The 26824-nt window shown below is 43.3% G+C and overlaps 1 protein-coding gene across 1 annotated transcript; it reads left to right on the plus strand.

Annotated features, from left to right (window-relative positions):
* The first annotated feature begins 232 nt into the window (after positions 1-232).
* LOC123441433 lies at positions 233-12100 on the plus strand. Its single transcript, XM_045117871.1, is given in 24 exon segments — positions 233-469; positions 555-589; positions 702-839; positions 954-1022; positions 1370-1527; positions 1763-1881; positions 1884-1960; positions 2482-2570; positions 2715-2831; positions 2972-3078; positions 3169-3247; positions 3328-3384; positions 3722-3896; positions 4503-4891; positions 5673-5795; positions 6175-6226; positions 6728-6923; positions 7242-7321; positions 7405-7521; positions 8828-8881; positions 9280-9346; positions 9887-9990; positions 10072-10179; positions 11800-12100. Coding segments are annotated over 24 exon segments (2775 nt in total). The 5' UTR covers positions 233-327; the 3' UTR covers positions 11923-12100.
* Positions 12101-26824: the final 14724 nt, after the last annotated feature.

Raw genomic sequence — 26824 nt, forward strand, 5'->3', positions numbered from 1 at the left:
AACTTATTTTTTAGGGGAAAATAACTCTCTTTTTTTGAGAAATATCTTTAAATAAATATCTTTTTGGGACAAAATAATAAACAAACTAACGAAGCTGGTTTTGGGCTGAGCCAGTTCGAGTTCTGCAGGCGGCTGCTGTTCGAGCCCACCTCGGCTCGCTCCATGGGCCGAGGAGACCGTAACCCGTAACCGTAAGAGCGTACAAGCCCAATGCCCACAACGCGCAACAGCTCCACCAACCCAACCGGCGAGTTGCTCACCGGCCGGCCAAAATCGTCTGAGCCGCTTCCTGGATCTGCGGCCGCGTTTGCCTCGCCGCCGGCAAGCATGGCGCGGGCGCGGCTGGCGAAGGAGCGCCCCGCGAGCACGCCGGGGAAGCCAGCAGACCGGAGGCGGCCGCTCCGCTTCGCCGCCTTCCTGCTGCTCGCCGACGCCGCGCTCGTCGCCCTCATCGTCGCCTTCGTCCCCTGTCCGCGCCCTGCCCCCGCTCCCTATTTCCCTCCCAGTCATCTCCTGCTCGCAGCTAACCTCCGCGTCGTTGCTCCCGTGTGCAGATACCAAGATCGACTGGGACGCCTACATGTCTCAGGTACCTGCGATCGAGCACCAAGCTCGTTTTTTTTCTCCTCTTTTGGTCGGAGAATCTCGAATTCGGGTCTAACCAGAGGTTCTGACTTCCGGGTGATGATTCCGCGTGGAAGGTGGATGCTTTTCGGGATGGGGAGACGGACTACACCAAGATCGAGGGCGACACCGGGCCGCTGGTCTACCCTGCCGGCTTCCTCTACGTCTACTCCGCCATCAAGTTCCTCACCGCCGGCCAAGTGTTCGCTGCTCAGGTCACCTTTTCGGTGCTAAATTTGTTTGTCAGCATCGTCTTGTTTGCTTGTGTTGCCGTATCAGTCATGCTGGTAGCTGTGCTTAGGCAATGCGCTTTTGTGTTGTGTCTGCAGATTCTGTTCGGCGTTTTGTACCTTGTCAACCTGAGCCTTGTTCTGCTGCTCTACGTCAAGACTGAAGTGGTATGAATGTGAAATTGATGATGTGTTTCACATAATTCCGTGTTAGTTTCACAGTTCTGAACTCAGAACAGTCTAAAGCTTAGTTCAACAAGGATAACTGTAAATTATCTCCGTTCGGAAATAAATGACGCTGTATCGGTTTAAATTTGAACTAAAACAGCGTCACTTATTTCCGAATGGAGGGAGTACAATTTTACAATGGACACCCAAACTGTTCAACTGTTTTTTTACCTGTAAGAATTTCTGTAACAAATCTGTGCGACCAAGCTTCCAAGGGCAGCACTTCATAGAGCTGTTTACCTAAAGTTGTTTCTGATGCCTCCCTGTTTCTTGATCATGACAACCAGCTTCCTTGGTGGGCTTTAGGTTTGCTTTGCTTATCAAAGCGAGTTCACTCCATCTTTGTGCTCCGTCTTTTCAACGATTGCGTTGCTATGACATTGCTCCATGCTGCCATGGTCTTGATTGTCTATCACAAGTGGTACCTCGGCCTAATTATTTTCAGGTGATTACAAACTGTGTGAATATGACATTGATTTATCGTTTCATCCATGCTTGTTTCTTACAAAGTACTCCCTCTGTAAAGAAATATAAGAGCGTTTAGATCACTATAAGGGCGTTTAGATCACCACTTTAGTAATCTAAACGCTCTTATATTTCTTTACTGAGCGAGTACTAACATACCATACCATTAGTACACACTTTTTGCTCACATTTAGTTGCAACCACTTTTGCTGCAGTGGAGCTGTTTCAGTTAAGATGAACGTGCTCCTTTTTGCTCCATCTTTGTTTCTACTAATGTTGAAGGTATAGTATTATATGACCATGCTCTGTTCCTTACATCTTATGGTACAAACTTTTATCTTACCAACTTCTCACTAAAGGCCATGAGTATCAAAGGAGTTTTTCTTGCTTTGTTGGGAGCTGCAGGAGTACAGGTGTGTTGTGCTTTACTTTATTCATACTTTTCATCTTAGTTTCATTGTTACAAGTTTTCTTGAATGGTTTTCTGATCACCATGTGTACCACATTTAGGCTACGTTATGCTTGATACTTGATAGTTCCTTCTAGCATGCCAACATGAGTTATTCATATTTCACAAATGCTATGTAGGGCTAATAATAAATATTTCCAGGTCTTCCTTTTTTTTAAGTTGTACTGACGTCTGCCAATGTGCATGGTAAGGGGTTAAATTCACCCTCATTTGGACAGTATGGTTTTTTATAATTTTCTACTAAATGTGAATTCATTATGCAGCAGTTCTAGTATATGAGACTATGTATCGAGATATTGCCATTTTACATGGAAAAGCCAGTGATTATTGATATAAAAATTGGCCTCAGAAAAACATGAACTTACTGTAGTGCTGTGCTCTATAATGCTTGGGAAGTGGCTAGATGGCCAGATGGATAAGAAGTATCTCATTTTGTCTCTAACGCTTTGCATTTCTATTCTGTAGATTTTGTTGGGTATCCCATTCTTGTTGTCACATCCTGTTGAGTACATCTCAAGAGCTTTCAATCTTGGGCGTGTGTTCATCCATTTCTGGTGCTTATACAATACTTCTGGAATTTCAAAGCATTTCAGCACTGCAATTATACCCATTATATCACGTCCCCAGCTGTCGCTTCATAGATTTATTATTGCATATATGCAGCTGTGATACAATCTTACCTGTTTTATGCTTTTCAGGTCTGTCAACTTTAAGTTTGTTCCTGAGAAGTATTTTGTATCGAAAGAGCTTGCTATTGGGCTATTGATTTTTCACCTCACTACTCTTATGGTATTTGCACACTACAAGTGGTTTAAGTGAGTATACTTATATTGGGTCTAGTCAGTTGTTACATGCTAGAATTGTGGTGAAGATATGCATGTAAAACTTTCACCATAGTTGTTCCCTAAACTGTATGGTTCTTCCCGATACTTACCATTCTTGCACTTCTTCACAGGCATGAAGGTGGTTTGTTCCATTTTATGCATTCCAGATTTAGAGATGCCGCATCAATTCAGCAGCTTATTTCGTGCAAGCCCAGACAGTCCATTCTCAGTAAAGAACGTATGTTGACTCTGAAGCTTGAATTTTGTATTCACAGCATTTGGAACTTTTTTTTACGAGACTAACGAGATAATAACAACTTGAATCCAGATATTGTGACTGTGATGTTTGTTGGAAACTTCATTGGCATTGTGTGTGCCCGATCATTACATTATCAGTTTTATTCTTGGTAAGTACCCCGCCACCACCACAACTACCATGCCTGTTACGTACAAATGCTGGAAATGAAGTTCACTCTTTTGTTTGCAGGTACTTCTATTCATTGCCTTTTCTATTGTGGAGAACACAGTTTCCAACAGTAGTAAGGTAAGGCAACACACTCATCTAAATCCTATTTCCACCTCAAATGAGCGAACAAGTAACTGCTTGAACAAATCACCCGTGGTCATGTTTATAGATTGCTTCTGTTCCGTGAGGCACCAGCATGTTTACATCCTTTTTCCACCTTAATTTTTATATAATAATCATGCACCAGCATGTTTACATCCTTTTTCCACCTTTTTCCGCCGGTAGCTGTTTGAAAAAATCACTCATAGTTATGTTAAATGTCAGTGGAAGTTCTTTTGTTCATTGCTTTTGAAGATTATATGTGTAATCCTCATCCTTGGTTTCTTCTGTCATGTCATATCCTTCATTGTTCCAGGATCATTTTGTTTGTTGCCGTGGAGCTCTGCTGGAACGTTTATCCTTCTACCGCCTATTCGTCACTACTTCTGTTCTTCGTCCACCTCGTCATCTTGTTCGGCCTATGGAGTTCGCCTGCCGAGTACCCCTATGTCGATAAAAAGGACAAGGCGGACAGTAAAGAATCGGGCAAGGCAATGTGAAGCTTCCCCGCAGAATATTTTGATCCTTTGATGTAGCGGCCAGTATTACAAAAACCCTGATACCGACAACAGAGAGGTCTTCTCTAAATCTGAAACTATGCACTTTGACACACTGTACTTCTAGTCTTTGATGTAGCGGCCAGTATTACAAAAACACTGTGCCCAAAGTTTCTTAGAGGGACATCTTGTGATGCGAAAGATGCAACATTTGTAACCTGTCAGCATAGATGAAAACAGTTGCCAACTACGACCTTGTATTGTATCATCTTCCTTCTGTCTAGCCACTGAGGTTATATGGTCTCCTTGACTTGAAAGATCTTCTGGAAATTTATACCAGCAGGTTACTGGACAAAATATAATACAGTAGTAATGATTTTTCCAGAGGTACTCCCTCCGTCCCATAATATAAGAGAGTGTTTTTTATACTAAAAAACGCTTTTATATTATGAGACGGAAACGCTCTTATATTATGGGACGGAGGGAGTAGATGACAGAAGCAGTGCATCTTCATAAAAGAGTGTCGCGGCAGTAAAATCACCCCGAATCTGAAATTTGAAATAAGCAATATGTTTCTTTTTGAGGGAACGAATGAAATAAGCAATATTTGAAATGTATCTGGAGTCCCCTTTCGGCCCCTTGATCTGCTGTCGTTCATCGGCCAAATCAGTTTCAAGAAGGAAGATATATCTTTTTGAGGCATGTTTCAAGAAGGAAGATTTTTTATTTTTATTTTTGAGGGGTGTTTCAAGAAGGAAGATGCTTGCTGTTCTATGGCAGATACACAGGCCTTTGATAAATCTAGCGGCCCACAAGCCCACAACTGAGCCCACAGCCCACAGGCACACTCGTTTCGTTCCGTTCCCTTCCCCCGGAACCAAACCTCGCTCGCTTCGTCCCCCAATCCCCTCCTATCTAGCGCGGCGAGCCGGCGGCGACGAACGGAGCCGGCGGCAGGCAGGCAGGCAAGCAGCGGAGCCGGCCACCAGGTTCCGTTCTCCATCTCCTCTCTAACCCCTTCCGGAGCTCGCACCGCGGCCCGCACGCTGGCCAGCGCCACGTCACCAGCATACATAGTAGGCAGGCAATGGCCGCTTACACCGGAAGGAGGGCCAAACCCACCTCGAGGCTAGGCTTTAGTGCAAGGGGAAACCTGAGAAGCCTGTTTGTCAGCCTGCCTTTTCGATTTCCAGGAGCACCCGCAACAAAATTTACTGCCCAGGGGAACATCAAGGGGCGCGCTTTAACTAGCTCAGCTCCTAGCATGTCTCTTGGTGTGATCCAGGAGTAATTTGTTGCACACCAACGGGGAGCAGCATATGTATAGATAGAGGCCGGAGCCACTGCTCTTTCTCCCTCTCTCTCGTTTCGTTTCGTTTCGCTTGTTATTGCGTGATGGATCTGTCCAAGTATGTGACCTATCTGATATCCTTCTTCCGTAGGTATGTGGACGGATTACTAACTCCACTGTCAAACGTATATGCCCGATTCCCTTTTTAGACGATGATGGTGAACCTTACTGTTAGTTTGATTTGATGTTCCCAAACCAAAGCATGACTTGGATCATCTTCTGCTAGTAGTATGGGTACTAAATTGCATTGGTCGAAATTTTGTCCCTTCATCCAGGGCGGATGGACGGCTGCCCGTGAACCTGTAGGATATGCTTCTGGGCAAGAGAGATAGAGAGAAAAAAAACTCACTTTCTCTGATAGCTCGAAAACCCTTGCGACTTTCCCCCTTCTTTGGCTGCTAACTGGATTCGCGTCTCAGGCTCAGGATCCAGGTGTTCCGTGCGATGGGTGGCGGCGGAGGCACAGAGGAGGAGTTGACAGCACAGGAGACAGCTCTCTATGACCGCCAGATCCGTGTCTGGGGCGTTGATGCTCAGAAGAGGTGCGCCCCTCCCCTCCCAAGAACCCAGCTCTTCTCCTGCTATTTTTATCCTCTCTTTCTTTTACAGCATCATTTTGCACTTCTGTTGGGTTTTTGTGTCGAGAAAACCTTGTTTGATCTTATGCGGTTTTCAAACCGAGATTCAACCTTTTGCATTGTATCAAACTTAACCTTCTGCTATGACTATGATATGTGAACCTGGTTTTATGCTTTCGGTAGAAATTTTTGGACTTGTGTTTTCTTTTTTTGTGCCAATGTTCGCGCTCTATTTAGTTTATTTGTAATATTTGTCCTTTACTGATTTTTGTCACCTTCTGTAACACTGTTTGGGCGCATGCATTGTTTTAACTTACTATTGTATATGTGCTGCTTGGAACAGGCTAAGTAAAGCGCACGTGCTTGTGTGTGGCGTGAATGGTACTACAATTGAGGTGGGTAACTAAAGTTGTCTTCTATCATTATGCTTCGCAGGTAATTTGCCTTTAAAAAACATTGATGGTCTCATATTGGTTATTTGAAAAGATAGCACTAAAAATTTAGGGTTCAAGGTGTTATAACTAGTATTTGGAGTGATGTTCTGTGTTTGCATCGCTCAAATGAATAAGTAACAACTCAGTCATTTTTAGTTTCTTTATTTAAACTGTCTATGTGCTAGACTGCCACCTTTTTTTTGTAAGCGTTTAATCTTTTTCTTTGCTAGATAAAAGGAATTTAATTTGAATTTATTGTTCATTTTCTTAAATTTGCTTTTCACCCCTGTCATCTCATGTTCCATCTTGTCAATGCACACTTATTTTTCAAACAGAGATCCCCAATTCTTCTCAACATTAATTGAATTTCAATAAAATAAATTCTCATATGTCATTTACAATTTAGTTAATTTACTGAAAGTACCCACACACACTAAAGTTGATTTCTCTCGTACTCTGCAGTTCTGCAAGAATATTGTTCTAGCAGGAGTTGGCAGTTTATCCTTGATGGATGATCACATAGTCACTGAGGATGATCTCAGTGCAAACTTCCTAATTCCTCATGATGAGAGTATGCATGGTGGTTGCTCACGAGCTGAGGCTTGCTGTGAGTCCTTGAAAGATTTTAATCCAATGGTCCGAGTTGCTGTTGCAAAAGGTGTGCTGTATAGTTTGATGCACTTCTTTTTAATTAGTTTGGTTATTAGATTAAGAAAAATATATTATACAAAGTGATCATGTCTTGTATTCTTGAAATAGTCTTCAATTATTGTGTTTACTGATAATGCTGCTGTAGTTGAAAAAGTTCTTACAAGAAAGATCATTTAGTGATAGGAACAAGCAGTTGTTATGTCTGTTTTACTAATATTGGTTCTGTAATAGAAATTTTCAACCATTCGTTGATGGCTATAAAATTTGACATTCTTTTTTACAGTATTGATTGGAAAAGTTATGACTATCATCTTGTTTCCTCCAGGTGATCCATCAGTAATTGATGAAGGATTCATTGACAGCTTTGACATTATTGTAGTTAGCTGCACATCTCTTAAAACAAAGGTGCAGATCCTTCTCTGAAGTAATATTTTCACTACCTTCAGTTTCTTATCCTCACTGTTTTTTGCATCTGTGTTATGTTTTAGTTGTTTATTAATGACAACTGCCGGAAGAGAAGCAAGCGTATTGCCTTTTACTCTGTAGAGTGCAAGGATTCTTGTGGTGAAATATTTGTTGATTTGCAGAACCATAGTTATCTTCAGGTATGTATTTCTTAAGGACATGTGACATCTAGTCTATTGATACATCACTTTAACTTTGTATTGCTTCCTTTGTTTTTCACAACTAGAAGTTAAAACATGTATGCCTTCAAAGTGTTCCTGCGATTGGTCTATGTTCAATTGTCACCTCTAATAAGATATACCTGCTTGTGTGCATGCATGTTCAAAGTTGTATTAATTACCGTGCAATTAAGCTGATGACCCATACAATGAAACAATGGAAAGGGTCATTGAGTATGACGCTAAATGTTGGCCTACTAAAAGGCGACATGTCCAACAACTAGGTGTAGCAGAGATGCGCATGTTGAGATGGAATAATTAGGTCTGCATAAGAGTTGGGGTGGCACCGTTTGAAGAGAAGCTTGTCCAACACCGTCTGAGATGGTTTGGGCATCCAGAAGGGCCAGTGAATAGCGGGCCGTGGAGTGCATAGTGGGCGGGGCCATTAAGGAGTGCATAGTGGGCGGTTAAGGCATGCTGATAATGTCAAGAGAGGTCACGGTAGACCAAACTTAACAACGGAGGAGTACGTAAAGAGAGATTTGAAGGAGTGGAATATCACCAAAGATTTAGCCATGGACAGGGGTGCGTGGAAATTAGCTATCCACGTGCCAGAACCATGACTTGGTTTCGGTATCTTATGGGTTTCAACTCTACCCTACCCCCAACTTGTTTGGGACTGAAAGGCTTTGTTGTTGTTTGTGCTTTTTCTTGTAATTCATAAGTATCTCATTACCTTTTCCATATCTTTATCTTTACTCCTATTCTCCTATAAACATTAGAGTTGGCAATGATGGTTCAGACTGCCATCTACCTCCCCTCCACCAAAAGCAAATGGCCTTTCTGCATTATTTTTAAGTTCGACTCTAGGCTGCCAACGAAGTTATCTTGGGTCGTGCCTACTTTATTTTCAAGATACATAATGGTAGCATCTTCTGCATTCGCATGTTTGATTTTAGATTGATTTGTCGCATTATGGCGGACTATTAAACTTGTCAGCATATAAAAACCCAATATTCCTGTGGTAATCTCATTGGCTGTTTCTTAGTCTGTCAATTCTTGAAATGGATGATTAAAAAAAAGTGAGCCCCTGGTGCTTAAACAGGGCACAGTTTACATATCAAATCTGGTACCAGGTTTTCAGTTCTATAAAAACCTCTTCTGGTTCAATTACCATGGTGATTCAGTTTCTTATGCTTTCCAAATTACGATAGCTAGTGGAACACATTTTCTATCTTCAGCTCATTCTTAAAATGTACATTTCTGAAATTGTGTTTATTTTTTTCAGAAGAAGCCTGGAGGAGAACCTGAACAGCAGGAGTTGACATATGCTAGCCTGCAGGTTTGTAAATTTGATTTGTTTTTTGTTGTTGTTTGGTCTTTGTTTTTTCTGTGCTTTCTTAAATTGTTTGTCCTATGCAAGTACTTATGCGTGATTGCTAGCGTTATCTTGCTTTCTCTTTGTTTGCCACCACTTAAGTACTGGTTCAATCTATTATTGTACTGATGATGCTATATTACTCCTGTCATGTAGTCCAATTATAAAATATTACTGGAATGCCTGTATATGATTCGATTGCAGGAGCCGTTACCACACCCTTTTGGATGCTTCAATTGCCAAATATCGCAATTTCAATTCCGATGATTGCAACCGTATCACTACCCTTCTGGATGCTTCAGGTGGCGTATTGTAATTTGAAGTACAATGACTGCATTTACATTTTGTTTGTTTTTATACAGGAAGCTATTTCTGTGCCCTGGAAGAATCTGCCCAAAAAAACAACTAAACTGTACTACGCCATGAGAGGTGATGATTTGAGAGCTTAAGTTACTGTTTCTTAAGGTTTATCTTGTCTAATAGTGACAACTGAAAATGGGTGTTTGTTTACTTTCTTGGCCTTTTTTTCCTGGGCAAATATCAGGCAAAAATGTGTTTATGGTGAAAAATCCTGAAATTCAGGCGTTGAAATTTCAAAATAAAGAACATTATCAGATGTAGGGCGTGGGCATGTTTCATATCCTTGCAAAATTTAAGATCGCTGTGATTAATCTGTGATGTACAGTAGCGGAACAGATCAAACTGAATCGTTGTTTCACTAACTATTTTCTTTTTCGTATCTCAAAGCAAATGAGCTTGCTCCTGATATTTCACAGGAAGAGAACATAACATCCTATATTCAACTAGTTTTCTGAGATTTTCTTTAGGGCTCCTCTATTTATTTTTTGCCAAAAAAGATATTGATCTGTATGTTCACTTGATCTGCCATACAGAATTTTTTTGACTGTTACCTATGTGTATTTTTCGCTGTCTTGGTTTTATAACTAGCATAAATATGTTGTTTTGCAGTCTTGGAAAGTTATGAATTATCTGAAGGGCGCAATCCTGGTGAGACAGCACTTTCTGATCTACCTGCAATTTTGGCTTGGAGGAAAGATATGTGTGATAGAATGGTACAGCTTTTGTTGTTTGTCGTACTTTGAGTAATTGAGTCACGTTTCTTCAGATATGTTTCCTGTTGCTGTAAACTGCAGTCTTTAAGCGAGTCTCAAATTCCTACGGCTCTACTGGAACGGCTTTTAGCAGCTGGAAAGAAGGAACATCCTCCTGTATGTGCAATCCTTGGTGGCATTCTTGGTCAGGTAGGTCCAATCTTCCATCTGCTATTTTCTGTTTCTTCTATTGTTTAATTCTTGTGATAGTCGTAAAATAAGAAAAGTAATCGTAATTTAGGTAAAGATCAGTATCTTTTTTTCTTCAAATGCGGAACATAGTAGCTCAAGCAATGCATTGTATTCAAGTTATTACTAGGAAAAAGGAAAAAGTTGGTGACATATGGAGATGACACTTTGAATTCTTATATATGTACTATTTCATCTTTAATTCACAGTCTAGGGCATTCTTGTTAGCAGGGAAAGGACGGTAACCAAAATATGTAACGATATGAAATATGATAATATAAGATACATCTATTCTCTCTTTTGATTTCCCACATATGACTGTGAGCCCTCAAATGGTGGGTGAGATAGTCATAGTGCAAGCCTAAGGAGTCCATGTCATGTGTATATATAATTATGTTTTTGCGATAAGTACTGCATAGATTGTGGGATACAAATGTTACTAGCTTTTCTGTTTACCAGTTGCAGGATTTGTTTTAGCCTTTATGATGCTACTGTTTGTTTAATAAAAAACTGCATTAGTTACGGGTTCATTTGAATAGCGGTCATGTGTCTATTTGAATAGAGGCATTTGACTTATCCATTATCTTCAGCAAGCTAGTGAATTTGTTTAGAGCGGAGTAGACTCTTAGGAGAGTCTTGTTCTTCTTTTTCCGTTGTAAATTTTTCTTTTGCTGTGAAGGTATCTATCTCTGTCGCAAGAGACCGAAAATATAACTATAGAAGGATCACTTGTCTGGTTACATAGTTCAATATGTTTGTTTCCTATAAATCAATTTAAAATTTACATGAGGCCTATATACGTGGACTTGAACTCAAGACCTTAGGCCTTGATACCATGTTAAGCTTCATGCACTAGCCATCGTAACCAAAAATCCGAACCAATAGGAAGGGCTAGGAAATCTACATAGACACTTCAACAAATCCATGGTCAAACCAGGCGGTTTGCACACTGGAGAGCAGTTCAACCTGCTGCACATCACTCGTGCTAGAATATTTTTTGCAGGTTCTAGTACTCAAACTCGTGACCTCATGCTCCAGTGCAGAGCTAGCGCTCCCTACCTAGTCAACTTGGCTTTGCTGTTTTGCTGATTGTGATGCAGAAATAAAGGTACTTGCTCCATAACCGAAGTACAGCAGTACTTAATTTTATACTTGCTAGGCCAGCGATCAAACGAATGAACCGGCATTCCAAGCGTTGAACCAGTGAATCGAGATACTCACTGGTTTGGTTTTCAAAACTATGGTTCATAGATAGCTCTCGGTAAGTTCAGAAATTGCATTAACAAACCACTTGGTGGAAGCGCTGTGGTTTGAAATTTTCCACATGGATCGTTCAAAGAGAGAAAAAAACAATCACACAAACGCAATTGATCTAAGAAGGATCTGTTTGAACACGTGATGTTTGCTGAAACAGGTAGAAAAACCTCCAGTCCAAAAGAACACTAGATTCTGTTTATGTTTTGCTGCAAAGAAAAAAAACTGCAGGAGTGTGAATTTGTTTTCATTTCAAGCCTTCTTATATTTGAATATTTTCTTTAGCATACTGATGACAGTTTTGCACTTGGTTTTTGGATCTAACAGGAGGTGATCAAGTCTATATCTTGTAAGGGCGACACGATCAAGAGTTTCTTTTATTTCGACACAGCTGATGGTAAAGGTGTCATGGAGGACATCCCCCCAACTCCGGTAGAGCAATTTGCGTGATGCCTAACTCAAATTGGTCATTAATCGCTGGTTATTGTACCCAATCATTAGAGACGAACAGGCGAACATGTGACAACTCCATTGTAGCGTTGGCACCCGAGTACTGTATTGACACTCTTGATCTCCTCCAAACAGTCTCAAAGCTGAAGTCAGCCAGATTTTCATTCTTGTTGCTTTATTTTCTGCTTGCCCTGTGCCCATGTTGGTAATATTCCGAGTCGGTTCATGTCTGACCCTTTACAGGTAGTCCATATTCGACAAACGGTACTTTATGAAATTATGGTAGAGGGGCAGTACTTCATGTAAACCACCTGTACTAAAGTAGTGATATAAAAACTCTTATATTAGTTTACAGAGGGAGTAGTATTTAGGTAGGAAAGAAGCATGAAAATGGGCAGAGGGGCTTTCAGGTGGTTTACATAACAGTTATCAACTATGACGTTGAGTAATCTTCCTTTTGTCTAGCCGCTCTGACGTTGAGTAAGCAATATATGAAATATATTTGGGGTTGTCTCCTTGATCTGCGGATGTTCATGACCTGAAGGGCAAATCGGTTTCAAGGGCGAGGATGCTTCAACTCTTTGCCTCTCAAAACCCAGCGTTTTCACAGGCAAATACTGGTTTGTAGCCAGCTTCTGCTTCCTCTGCCATAGACCCCTTCGCCTTGGCCGCTGCAACAAGTCCTGGTACGAGACAACACCTCCATGAGGGGCTAAATTTCGACCCTTTTGATGAAATAAATCGGAATCTGATCCTTGTTTGTAAAAATTTCAAACTTTTTCCTACCGCCAAACCCCATTGACGATAGGGGTAGGGGTGCACTGCGCTGACGTGACCCCTTTTTCTATCGCTAGGGACCTTGACGATAGGTTGTTATATCCTATCGTAGGATCAGATTTTGAATTTTTTACAAACGAGGATCAGATTTTAATTTACTTTAAAAAAGGAGGTCAAAAATACGAGGCGTCCCTATTGACCGAACCTGGTCGAGCACGACATTCGTCTGGAGCTTGCACTGCGGTCCACACTCTAGCTAGGGTCATGCCATCGGTGTAGGTAAGGCAGACAAGCAGTGGTGGCGGCACCTAGAACTGGAAGGAGGTCCAAGCATGGTTGCCTTGGTCGGCGGGTCGCTTGCGGAGGTCAGCTGCCTGCTGTTGTTTTGGGAGCTCCAGCAGGAGGATGGCATTGGCATTGGCATTGGCAATGGCAGCTGCCCATTTCTTCCCAGCTGGTTGCAGGTGATGGTAGTAAACCGTGTTGTTACCACTGTTCCGAGGGAAAACAGGGGGAAACTTCTATTTTACACAATGTATGTTGCGTTTTGTATTTTGATTCAGAAGCGAGATTCCATCGTAAACCATCTGTGTCTGAATCTAGTGATCCACATGTATATGTAACCACTACATCTATCAGCTGCAAAGATAGATGATTTTGTACTGTCAATGATATAAGTTATCGGAAAGAGATTCCACCTCACGAGAATAGTTGAGTATCCGCATGAACCCTTGTGCTAAATACTTGCTCTATGTTTCACCACCTCATTGTTCTCAATTCCGTTTTCAGAAGAAAACTGGTGTAGGTATTGCTTATGATTACCTTCCCATTATTGAGCAAGCTTATTCTACCTAGATTATACCTTTGCTTGAGTTCAGCCCGAGTGTTATTCACACTTTGCCATGGTCATGGTCTTTGGATCTGAATCACTTGAAAGGTTTTTTTTAATCTAGTTGAAAAATGTATGTCGACAATTGTAGACTTTTGGTTATATGTTTCTCCAAAATCTATATATCAATATATAGTTGATGGAAATATCGTTACCCATGGTGTCTACTCGCGATTTTCCAATGCGGCTGAGTCGGGTATTCCAATGTCCCGATCATTGTGTACGGTATGACATGTGTTGTTGGAGGTTTCCCATCGAGTGGGTATATACTACCCATTAGGTGTTTGTCAACGTGAAGTTGACTAGTATTTATTGATTCAGAGGCCTTGATATCCTTGCTTGTTGATTCAGAGGCCTTGATATCCCGATGTACTATTGTCGTACTTCTCCCACTGTTGCTTTGAACAAGGAGTTGAGTGGTTTTAGTTGGTACCTCCATTCTTCCCGACGTATTTTTGCAGGATTGTAGGATTGCGTCACACTTTTATAGTCAGTAAATGAATCTGGCAGGTTATTTGCAATGTGTTGCAAATCTTTTGAACGCATGGTTCCGATCTTTGAGTATGTGGATGTGAGGCAGAAATGTGTTGAACATTTCACTATTTTCCTCGCATTCTTTATGGTACTTGAAATGTCCTCCTAATGCCTAGAAATGTTCCTCATTGAAACAACATAGTGACCTTGAATAACTCCCCATGTGAGGGGCCACTACTGCAGGAATGCCTAGCAGCGGCAGGTGTAAAATGAGCATTAGTGACGGGCTAGGGGCCTATGCAAGCCCGCCACTAACTTCCTGCCACTCGTAACGGGCCGCCAGTGATGGGCGTCGGCCCGCCACTGTTAATCAATTAGCAGTGGCGGGCAGAAAATCTGGCCCAACACTAGTAACTCAAATACCACTAGCGGTTTTACCTTATACTAGTGGTGTGCACCCAGCACTACCCGCCGCTGCTAGTTATTTTAGGATTTTAAAAAAACATATTGTACTTATACTATGATGTATTGAGTACAGTTTCTGTAATACATAGTACTATTAGAACAACGTACTGTTAAAAGGGGGTCGAGGTAAAACTATGGAAATAATTTCCTCATGATGCTCAACTCAAATCTACACCTACCAGATCCTCAAATTCAGGAACATGAGAGACACGAGGACTTTCATAGTTGAAAGTTCCGACCGTTGCCGCACCACGCGCCACCTGCCCCAAATCTTATCCACCCAACAGTCATATCATTAAGGACATTTATGTCAAATCATGTCGGGATGCTCCCACACTATAAATAGCCGCCCCTACAACCACTAGCTGGTTGGCTGCTCCGAGAGAAACTGACACTTGTCATTTAGAGCAACCCAATTCCTCAAGGTCTTTGAGCAAAAATCATCAAGTGAGGAAATACCCCAAACACCAAAACCCAAACCAAACCCAAGTGATTGAGCATCACTAAAGAAGTTATTCCTGTCTGGAATCAACGCTTGTTATCTTTGAGGACTGTGCATCCTCCAAACGGCTAGGCGTCATGGTCTAGAGCATCCATCAGTCAATTGTGGATCACCGGTTGATCGAGTTTGTGAGGGTTTGGAAGTCTTCCCTGAAGACTTACCATGAGCGTTGGGCGAGGACTGTGTGTCCTTAGCTCAAGGAGAATACAGTAGGGACTGTGTGTCATTTGGTTTCAATATCAAGCCGCTCAAAAACAGACGTACAACTATCATACTAGTTGGAACCGGGTCATCAACAACTGTCTTCATCGATCTACTGGTTCTATTTCTTCAACTCTTTTGATTTCCTCAATTGCATGTTGAAGACTTTCACCTAGACTGTTTGAAGAATTTGACTGAATACTTTCTCTGAAATCCTCACCTCAAATTCTTCACCTGAGTTATTCACCACCTGCTTATCCTGTATACTTGACCTGTGCTAACCGATTCTCTCAATTCATGTTGAGTACTTTACTGTAGTCGTTTTTGCACTTCTGCCTAAGTACTATTTCCACTGCACTACTTTACTGTAGTCGTTTTTGCACTACTTTCCTGTTGGGGAACGTTGCATGGGAAACAAAAAATTTCCTACGCGCACGAAGACCTATCATGGTGATGTCCATCTACGAGAGGGGATGAGTGATCTACGTACCCTTGTAGACCGTACAGCAGAAGCGTTAGTGAACGCGGTTGATGTAGTGGAACGTCCTCACGTCCCTCGACCCGCCCCGCGAACAATCCCGCGATCAGTCCCATGATCTAGTACCGAACGGACGGCACCTCCGCGTTCAGCACACGTACAACTCGACGATGATGTCGGCCTTCTTGATCCAGCAAGAGAGACGGAGAGGTAGAAGAGTTCTCCGGCAGCGTGACGGCGCTCCGGAGGTTGGTGATGATCTCGTCTCAGCAGGGCTCTGCCCGAGCTCCGCAGAAACACGATCTAGAGGAAAAACCGTGGAGGTATGTGGTCGGGCTGCCGTAGAAAAGTTGTCTCAAATCAGCCCTAAAACCTCCGTATATATAGGTGGGAGAGGGGGAGCCTTGCCTTGGGGCTCAAGGAGCCCCAAGGGGGTCGGTCGAACAAAGGGGGGGAAGGTCTCCCCCCAAACCGAGTTGGACTTGGTTTGGTGGGTGGGAGTCCTTCCTTCCCTTCCCACCTCCTCCTTTTTTTTTCTTTCTCTTTGATTTTTCTTCCAATGCGCATAGGGCCCTTTTGGGCTGTCCCACCAGCCCACTAAGGGCTGGTGCGCCACCCTCAAGGCCTATGGGCTTCCCCGGGGTGGGTTGCCCCCCCCCCCGGTGAACTCCCGGAACCCATTCGTCATTCCCGGTACATTCCCGGTAACTCCAAAAACCTTCCGGTAATCAAATGAGGTCATCCTATATATCAATCTTCGTTTCCGGACCATTCCGGAAACCCTCGTGACATCCGTGATCTCATCCAGGACTCCGAACAACATTCGGTAACCAACCATATAACTCAAATACGCATAAAACAACGTCGAACCTTAAGTGTGCAGACCCTGCGGGTTCGAGAACTATGTACACATGACCCGAGAGACTCCTCGGTCAATATCCAATAGCGGGACCTGGATGCCCATATTGGATCCTACATATTCTACGAAGAACTTATCGTTTGAACCTTAGTGTCAAGGATTCATATAATCCCGTATGTCATTCCCTTTGTCCTTCGGTATGTTACTTGCCCGAGATTCGATCGTCGGTATCCGCATACCTATTTCAATCTCGTTTACCGGCAAGTCTCTTTACTCGTTCCGTAATACAAGATCCCGCAACTTACACTAAGTCACATTGCTTGCAAGGCTTGTGTGTGATGTTGTATTACCGAGTGGGCCCCGAGATACCTCTCCGTCACACGGAGTGACAAATCCCAGTCTTGATCCATACTAACTCAACGAACACCTTCGGAGATACCTGTAGAGCATCTTTATAGTCACCCAGTTACGTTGCGACGTTTGATACACACAAAGTATTCCTCCGGTGTTAGTGAGTTATATGATCTCATGGTCATAGGAACAAATACTTGACACGCAGAAAAACAGTAGCAACAAAATGACACGATCAACATGCTACGTCTATTAGTTTGGGTCTAGTCCATCACGTGATTCTCCTAATGACGTGATCCAGTTATCAAGTAACAACACCTTGTTCATAATCAGAAGACACTGACTATCTTTGATCAACTGGCTAGCCAGCTAGAGGCTTGCTAGGGACAGTGTTTTGTCTATGTATCCACACATGTAAATGAGTCTTCATTCAATACAATTATAGCATGGATAATAAACGATTATCTTGATACAGGAATTATAATAATAACTATATTTATCATTGCCTCTAGGGCATAATTCCAACAGTCTCCCACTTGCACCAGAGTCAATAATCTAGTCCTCACATCATCATGCGAATTACATTATAATAAATCTAACACCCATACAGTTCTGGTGTTCATCATGCTTAGCCCGTGGAAGAGGTTTAGTCAGCGGGCCTGCTACATTTAGATCCGTGTGCACTTTGCATATATTCACGTCCTCCCCTTCGACGTAGTCGCGGATGAGGTTGAAGCGTCGTTTGATGTGTCTGGACTTCTTGTGAAACCGTGGTTCCTTTGCTAAGGCAATGGCACCCGTGTTGTCACAGAACAAGGTTATTGGATTCAGTGCGCTTGGCACCACTCCAAGATCCGTCATGAACTGCTTCATCCAGACACCCTCCTTAGCCGACTCCGAGGCAGCCATGTACTCCGCTTCACATGTAGAATCTGCTACGACGCTTTGCTTGGAACTGCACCAGCTTACCGCACCCCCATTAAGAATAAATACGTATCCGGTTTGCGACTTAGAGTCGTCCGGATCTGTGTCAAAGCTTGCATCGACGTAACCTTTTACGGTGAGCTCTTCGTCACCTCCATATACGAGAAACATCTCCTTAGTCCTTTTCAGGTACTTCAGGATATTCTTGACCGCCATCCAGTGATCCACTCCTGGATTACTCTGGAACCTACCTGCCATACTTATGGCCAGGCTAACGTCCGGTCTAGTGCACATCATTGCATACATGATAGAACCTATGGCTGAAGCATAGGGGACGGTGCGCATATGCTCTCTATCCTCATTAGTTGCTGGGCACTGAGTCTTACTCAATCTCGTACCTTGTAAAACTGGCAAGAACCCTTTCTTGGACTGTTCCATTTTGAACCTCTTCAAAACTTTATCAAGGTATGTGCTTTGTGAAAGTCCTATCAGGCGTTTTGATCTATCCCTGTAGATCTTAATGCCTAGAATGTAAGCAGCTTCTCCTAGGTCCTTCATAGAGAAACTTTTATTCAAGTAATCCTTTATGCTCTCCAAAAACTCTACGTTGTTTCCAATCAGCAATATGTCATCCACATATAATATTAGAAACGCCACAGAGCTCCCACTCACTTTCTTGTAAATACAAGATTCTCCAACCACTTGTATAAACCCAAATGCCTTGATCACCTCATCAAAGCGTTTGTTCCAACTCCGAGATGCTTGCACCAGTCCATAAATGGATCGCTGGAGCTTGCACACCTTGTTAGCATTCTTAGGATCGACAAAACCTTCGGGTTGCATCATATACAATTCTTCCTTAAGGAAACCGTTAAGGAACGCCGTTTTGACATCCATCTGCCAGATTTCATAATCGAAAAATGCAGCTATTGCTAACATGATTCTGACAGACTTAAGCATCGCTACGGGTGAGAATGTCTCATCGTAGTCAACTCCTTGAACTTGTGAAAAACCCTTTGCCACAAGTCGAGCTTTATAAACGGTCACATTGCCGTCAGCGTCCGTCTTCCTCTTAAAGATTCATTTGTTCTGAATAGCCTTGCGGCCCTCAGGCAGTACCTCCAAAGTCCACACTTTGTTCTCATACATGGATCCTATCTCGGACTTCATGGCTTCTAGCCATTTGTTGGAATCTGGGCCCACCATTGCTTCTTCATAATTTGCAGGTTCATTGTTGTCCAACAACATGATTGACAAGACGGGATTACCGTACCACTCTGGAGGAGCACGTGGTCTCGTCGACCTGCGTGGTTCGACAGAAACTTGAACCGGAGTTTCATGATCATCATCATTAACTTCCTCCTCAACCGGCGTCGCAACGACAGAGGTTTCCCCTTGCCCTGCGCCACCATCCAGAGGGATGAGAGGTTCGATAACCTCGTCAAGTTCTATCTTCCTCCCACTCAATTCTCTCGAGAGAAACTCCTTCTCGAGAAAAGCTCCGTTTTTAGCAACAAACACTTTGCCCTCGGATTTGAGATAGAAGGTGTACCCAACTGTCTCTTTTGGGTAACCTATGAAGATGCACATTTCCGCTTTGGGTTCCAGCTTTTCAGGCTGAAGCTTTTTGACATAAGCATCACATCCCCAAACTTTAAGAAACGACAACTTTGGCCTTTTGCCATACCACAGTTCGTATGGTGTCGTCTCAACGGATTTTGATGGTGTCCTATTTAAAGTGAATGCAGTTGTTTCTAATGCATAACCCCAAAACGATAATGGCAAATCGGTAAGAGACATCATAGATCGCACCTTCTCTAATAAAGTACGATTACGACGTTCGGACACACCATTACGCTGTGGTGTTCCAGGTGGTGTCAACTGTGAAACAATTCCACATTGTCTTAAGTGAGCACCAAACTCGAAACTCAGATATTCACCCCAACGATCAGACCGTAGGAACTTGATCTTCTTGTTACGATGATTTTCAACTTCACTCTGAAATTGCTTGAACTTTTCAAATGTTTCAGACTTGTGCTTCATCAAGTAGACATAACCATATCTACTCAAATCGTCAGTGAAGGTGAGAAAATAACGATATCCGCCGCGTGCCTTCACGCTCATCGGACCACACACATCGGTATGTATGATTTCCAACAAGTCACTTGCACGCTCCATTGTTCCGGAGAACGGAGTCTTAGTCATCTTGCCCATGAGGCATGGTTCGCACGTGTCAAGTGAATCAAAGTCAAGTGACTCCAAAAGTCCATCAGTATGGAGTTTCTTCATGCGCTTTACACCAATATGACCTAAGCGGCAGTGCCACAAAAATATGGCGCTATCATTGTTAACTCTAACTCTTTTGGTCTCAATGTTATGTATGTGTGTATCGCTATCAAGATTCAATATGAACAATCCTCTCACATTGGGTGCATGACCATAAAAGATGTTACTCATAGAAATAGAACGACCATTATTCTCTGACTTAAAAGAGTAACCGTCTTGCAATAAACAAGATCCAGATATAATGTTCATGCTCAACGCAGGCACTAAATAACAATGATTTAAGTTCATAACTAATCCTGATGGTAACTGAAGTGAAACTGTGCCGACGGCGATTGCATCAACCTTGGAACCATTTCCTACGCGCATCGTCACTTCATCTTTCGCCAGCCTTCGTCTATTCCGCAGTTCCTGTTTTGAGTTGCAAATATGAGCAACAGAACCGGTATCGAATACCCAGGCACTACTACGAGAGCCGGTTAAGTACACATCAATAACATGTATATCGAATATACCTGATTTTTCTTTGGTCGCCTTCTTATCAGCCAGATACTTGGGGCAATTGCGCTTCCAGTGACCCATACCCTTGCAATAGTAACACTCTGTTTCAGGCTTAGGTCCATCTTTGGGTTCCTTCATTGGATTGGCAACAGGCTTGCCGCTCTTCTTTGATTTACCCTTCTTGCCTTTGCCGTTTCTCTTGAAACTAGTGGTCTTATTCACCATCAACACTTGATGTTCTTTACGGAGTTCAGACTCTGCGACTTTCAGCATCGCAAACAACTCGCTGGGTGACTTGTTCATCCCTTGCATGTTGTAGTTCAACACAAAGCCTTTATAGCTTGGCGGCAGTGATTGAAGGATTCTGTCAGTGATAGCCTCCTGCGGGAGTTCAATCCCCAGCTCAGCTAGACGGTTTGAGTACCCAGACATTTTGAGCACATGTTCACTGACAGACGAGTTCTCCTCCATCTTGCAAGCATAGAATTTATCGGAGGTCTCATACCTCTCGATCCGGGCGTTCTTCTGAAAGATAAACTTCAACTCCTGGAACATCTCAAATGCTCCATGACGCTCAAAGCGACGTTGAAGTCCCGGTTCTAAGCCATACAAGACTGCACATTGAACTACTTAGTAGTCCTCCTTACGTGCTAACCAAGCGTTCTTAACATCCTGATCAGCCGTAGCGGGTGGTTCATCTCCTAGCGCAGCATTAAGGACATAATCCTTCTTCCCAGCTTGTAAGATTAGCTTAAGATTACGAGCCCAGTCTACAAAGTTGCTTCCATCATCTTTCAACTTAGCTTTCTCTAGGAACGTATTAAAATTCAGGGTGACTGTCGCGTGAGCCATGATCTACAACACAAATATATTCAAAGTGGACTTAGACTATGTTCAAGATAATTAGAGTTTAACTTAATCAAATTATTCGCTAAACTCCCACTCAAAAAGTACATCTCTCTAGTCATTTGAGTGGTTCGTGATCCACTTACACTAGCTCAAGTCCGATCATCACGTGAGTTGAGTATAGTTTCAGTGGTAAGCATCCCTATGCTAATCATATCATCTATATGATTCATGATCGACCTTTCGGTCTCATGTGTTCCGAGGCCATGTCTGCACATGCTAGGCTCGTCAAGCTTAACCCGAGTGTTCCGCGTGCGCAACTGTTTTGCACCCGTTGTATGTGAACGTTGAGTCTATCACACCCGATCATCACGTGGTGTATCGAAACGACGAACTGTAGCAACGGTGCACAGTCGGGGAGAACACAATTTCGTCTTGAAATTTTAGTGATAGATCACCTCATAATTCTACCGTCGTTCTAAGCAAAAGAAGGAGCATAAAAGGATTAACATCACATGCAATTCATAAGTGACATGATATGGCCATCATCACGTGCTTCTTGATCTCCATCACCAAAGCACCGACACGATCTTCTTGTCACCGGCTCCACACCATGATCTCCATCAACGTGTCGCCATCGGGGTTGTCATGCTACTCATGCTATTACTACTAAAGCTACATCCTAGCAAAATAGTAAACGCATCTGCAAGCACAAACATTAGTATACAGACAACCCTATGGCTCCTGCCGGTTGCCGTACCATCGACGTGCAAGTCGATATTATCTATTACAACATGATCATCTCATACATCCAATATATCACATCACATCGTTGGCCATATCACATCACAAGCATACCCTGCAAAAACAAGTTAGACGTCCTCTAATTTTGTTGTTGCATGTTTTACGTGGTGACCATGGGTATCTAGTAGGATCGCATCTTACTTACGCAAACACCACAGCGGAGATATATGAGTTGCTATTTAACCTCATCCAAGGACCTCCTCGGTCAAATCCGATTCAACTAAAGTTGGAGAAACCGACACTTGCCAGTCATCTTTGAGCAACGGGGTTACTCGTAGCGATGAAACCAGTCTCTCGTAAGCGTACGAGTAATGTCGGTCCAAGCCGCTTCGATCCAACAATACCGCGGAATCAAGAAAAGACTAAGGAGGGCAGCAAAACGCACATCACCACCCACAAAACCTTTTGTGTTCTACTCGAGAAGACATCTACGCATGAACCTAGCTCATGATGCCACTGTTGGGGAACGTCGCATGGGAAACAAAAAAATTCCTACGCGCACGAAGACCTATCATGGTGATGTCCATCTACGAGAGGGGATGAGTGATCTACGTACCCTTGTAGACCGTACAGCAGAATCTTTAGTGAACGCGGTTGATATAGTGGAACGTCCTCACGTCCCTCGATCCGCCCCGCGAACAATCCCGCGATCAGTCCCATGATCTAGTACCGAACGGACGGCACCTCCGCGTTCAGCACACGTACAGCTCGACGATGATGTCGGCCTTCTTGATCCAGCAAGAGAGACGGAGAGGTAGAAGAGTTCTCCGGCAGCGTGACGGCGCTCCGGAGGTTGGTGATGATCTCGTCTCAGCAGGGCTCTGCCCGAGCTCCGCAGAAACACGATCTAGAGGAAAAACCGTGGAGGTATGTGGTCGGGCTGCCGTAGAAAAGTCGTCTCAAATCAGCCCTAAAACCTCCGTATATATAGGTGGGAGAGGGGGAGCCTTGCCTTGGGGCTCAAGGAGCCCCAAGGGGGTCGGCCGAGCAAAGGGGGGGAAGGTCTCCCCCCCAAACCGAGTTGGACTTGGTTTGGTGGGTGGGAGTCCTTCCTTCCCTTCCCACCTCCTCCTTTTTTTTTCTTTCTCTTTGATTTTTCTTCCAATGCGCATAGGGCCCTTTTGGGCTGTCCCACCAGCCCACTAAGGGCTGGTGCGCCACCCTCAAGGCCTATGGGCTTCCCCGGGGTGGGTTGCCCCCCCCGGTGAACTCCCGGAACCCATTCGTCATTCCCGGTACATTCCCGGTAACTCCAAAAACCTTCTGGTAATCAAATGAGGTCATCCTATATATCAATCTTCGTTTCCGGACCATTCCGGAAACCCTCGTGACGTTCGTGATCTCATCCAGGACTCCGAACAACATTCGGTAACCAACCATATAACTCAAATACGCATAAAACAACGTCGAACCTTAAGTGTGCAGACCCTGCGGGTTCGAGAAGTATGTAGACATGACCCGAGAGACTCCTTGGTCAATATCCAATAGCGGGACCTGGATGCCCATATTGGATCCTACATATTCTACGAAGAACTTATCGTTTGAACCTCAGTGTCAAGGATTCATATAATCCCGTATGTCATTCCCTTTGTCCTTCGGTATGTTACTTGCCCGAGATTCGATCGTCGGTATCCGCATACCTATTTCAATCTCGTTACCGGCAAGTCTCTTTACTCGTTCCGTAATACAAGATCCCGCAACTTACACTAAGTTACATTGCTTGCAAGGCTTGTGTGTGATGTTGTATTACCGAGTGGGCCCCGAGATACCTCTCCGTCACACGGAGTGACAAATCCCAGTCTTGATCCATAGTAACTCAACGAACACCTTCGGAGATACCTGTAGAGCATCTTTATAGTCACCCAGTTACGTTGCGACGTTTGATACACACAAAGTGTTCCTCCGGTGTTAGTGAGTTATATGATCTCATGGTCATAGGAACAAATACTTGACACGCAGAAAAACAGTAGCAACAAAATGACACGATCAACATGCTACGTCTATTAGTTTGGGTCTAGTCCATCACATGATTCTCCTAATGGCGTGATCCAGTTATCAAGTAACAACACCTTGTTCATAATCAGAAGACACTGACTATCTTTGATCAACTGGCTAGCCAACTAGAGGCTTGCTAGGGACAGTGTTTTGTCTATGTATCCACACATGTAAATGAGTCTTCATTCAATACAATTATAGCATGGATAATAAACGATTATCTTGATACAGGAATTATAATAATAACTATATTTATCATTGCCTCTAGGGCATAATTCCAACATTTCCTCATTAGGAATTTCCTCAGTGATGAATTTGAAAAAATCGCCTATTGACCCCTTGATACGTCTCCGTCGTATCTACTTTTCCAAACTCTTTTGCCCTTGTTTTGGACTCTAATTTGCATGATTTGAATGGAACTAACCCGGACTAACGCTGTTTTCAGCAGAATTGCCATGGTGTTGTTTTTGCGCAGAAATAAAAGTTCTCGGAATGACCTGGAAATTTACGGGGATTTTTTGTGGAATATATAAAAAATACTCGTGGAAGAATCAACCGAAGGGGTGGAGCTGAGAGCCCACAAGCACACGAGGCGCGGCCCCCCCTAGCCGCGCCTGGTAGGATTGTGGGGCCCACGAAGCTCCACCGCCTCCAATCTCAGCTCTATTTAGTCCCTTCGTTCGAAAAAAAATCAAGGAGAAGAGTTCATCGCGTTTTACGATACGGAGGCACCGCCACCTCCTGTTCTTCCTCTGGAGGGCAGATCTGGAGTCCGTTCTGGGCTCCGGAGAGGGGAGATCGTCATCACCAACCTTCCTTCATCACCAATTCCATGATGCTCTTCACCGTTCGTGAGTAATCTCATCGCAGGCTTGCTGGACGGTGCTGGGTTGGATGAGATCTATCATGTAATCGAGTTAGTTTTGACGGGGATTGATCCCTAGTATCCACTATGTTGTGAGATTGATGTTGCTACTACTTTGCCATGCCTAATGATTGTCACTAGAGCCCAAGTGCCATGATTTCAGATCTGAACCTATTATGTTGTCGCCAATATATGTGTGTTCTTGATCCTATCTTGCAAGTTGTAGTCACCTACTATGTGTTATGACCCGGCAACCCCGGAGTGACAATAGACGGAACCACTCCCGGAGATGACCATAGTATGAGGAGTTCATGTATTCACTAAGTGTCAATGTGTTGGTCCGGTTCTTTATTAAAAGGAGAACCTTAATATCACGTAGTTTCCATTAGGACCCCGCTGCCACGGGAGGGATGTACAATAGATGTCATGCAAGTTCTTTTCCCTAAGCACGTATGACTACATACGGAATACATGCCTACATTATATTGACGAACTCGAGCTAGTTACATATCTCTCCGTGTTATAACTGTTGCATGATGAATAACATCCGGCATAATCATCCATCACCGATCCAATGCCTACGAGTTTTTCCTGCTGTTACTGCTGCTACTGTTACTCTGTTGCTACTGCTGTTACTCTGCTGCCACTGATGTCACTTTGCTGCTACTGGTTACTGTTGCTACTGTTGCTATCACACTACTCTGCTACTGATACTTTTCTACGAATACTAAATCTTTCAGGTGTGGTTGAATTGACAACTCAACTGCTAATACTTGAGAATATTCTTTGGCTTCCCCTTGTGTCGAATCAATAAATTTGGGTTGAATACTCTACCCTCGAAAACTGTTGCGATCCCCTATACTTGTGGATTATCAAGACTATTTTCTAGCGCCATTGCCGGGAGGCATAGCTATATTCTCTGAGTCACTTGGGATTTACGTCTGCTGATCACTATGAGGAACCCGAAAGATCCAAGAACTAAAGTCTTGCCCTCAACTATGAGGACAGGTAAGGAACTGCCATCTAGCTCTGCACTTGATTCACCTTCAGTTATGAGTAAGTTTGCGACACCACCTCCTGCTAGAAATTTTGATATGTTGCATGTGCTTGATGATGCTATGCTCGATACTGCTTTGCCACTAGGTGCATTTCTTGATGCACAAATTGCTAGAGTTGCTGCTAGATGTGATGATACTTCTGAAACTGCTGATACTATTGAAGTAGAACCTGCTATTTTGCCTGTTAGAACTAGCTCTCCTATATATGAATTGCCTGTTATGCCTGAGGGTTATGTTATGGAGGGAGAGATAGCTGAGGACTTTCTTGCTTGTAAGGATAGCTATGATGTTGAGAAATTACTGCTCAAGTGGAAAGAAAAATCTGTGAACGCTAGGATGAAATACGACCCGAAGTTTGCTACTTCGCCTATCTTTGTGACTGATAAGGATTATGAATTCTCTATCGACCCTGAGTTAATCACTCTGGTCGAGTCTGATCCTTTTCATGGTTATGAGTCTGAAACGGTTGTAGCACATCTTACTAAGCTCCACGATATAGCCACCCTATTCACGAGTGAGGAAAAGATCCGCTACTACTATATCCTTAACACTAGTAGAAAACGGGCCTTTGGCCTGGACCATTTAGTCCTGGCCTGCCTCTGGGCCGGGACTAAAGGCCCGGCCACGTCG

The sequence above is a fragment of the Hordeum vulgare genome, chromosome 3H (genome assembly GCF_904849725.1).
Source record: "Hordeum vulgare subsp. vulgare chromosome 3H, MorexV3_pseudomolecules_assembly, whole genome shotgun sequence".
In the NCBI taxonomy this organism is placed as follows: Eukaryota; Viridiplantae; Streptophyta; class Magnoliopsida; order Poales; family Poaceae; genus Hordeum; species Hordeum vulgare.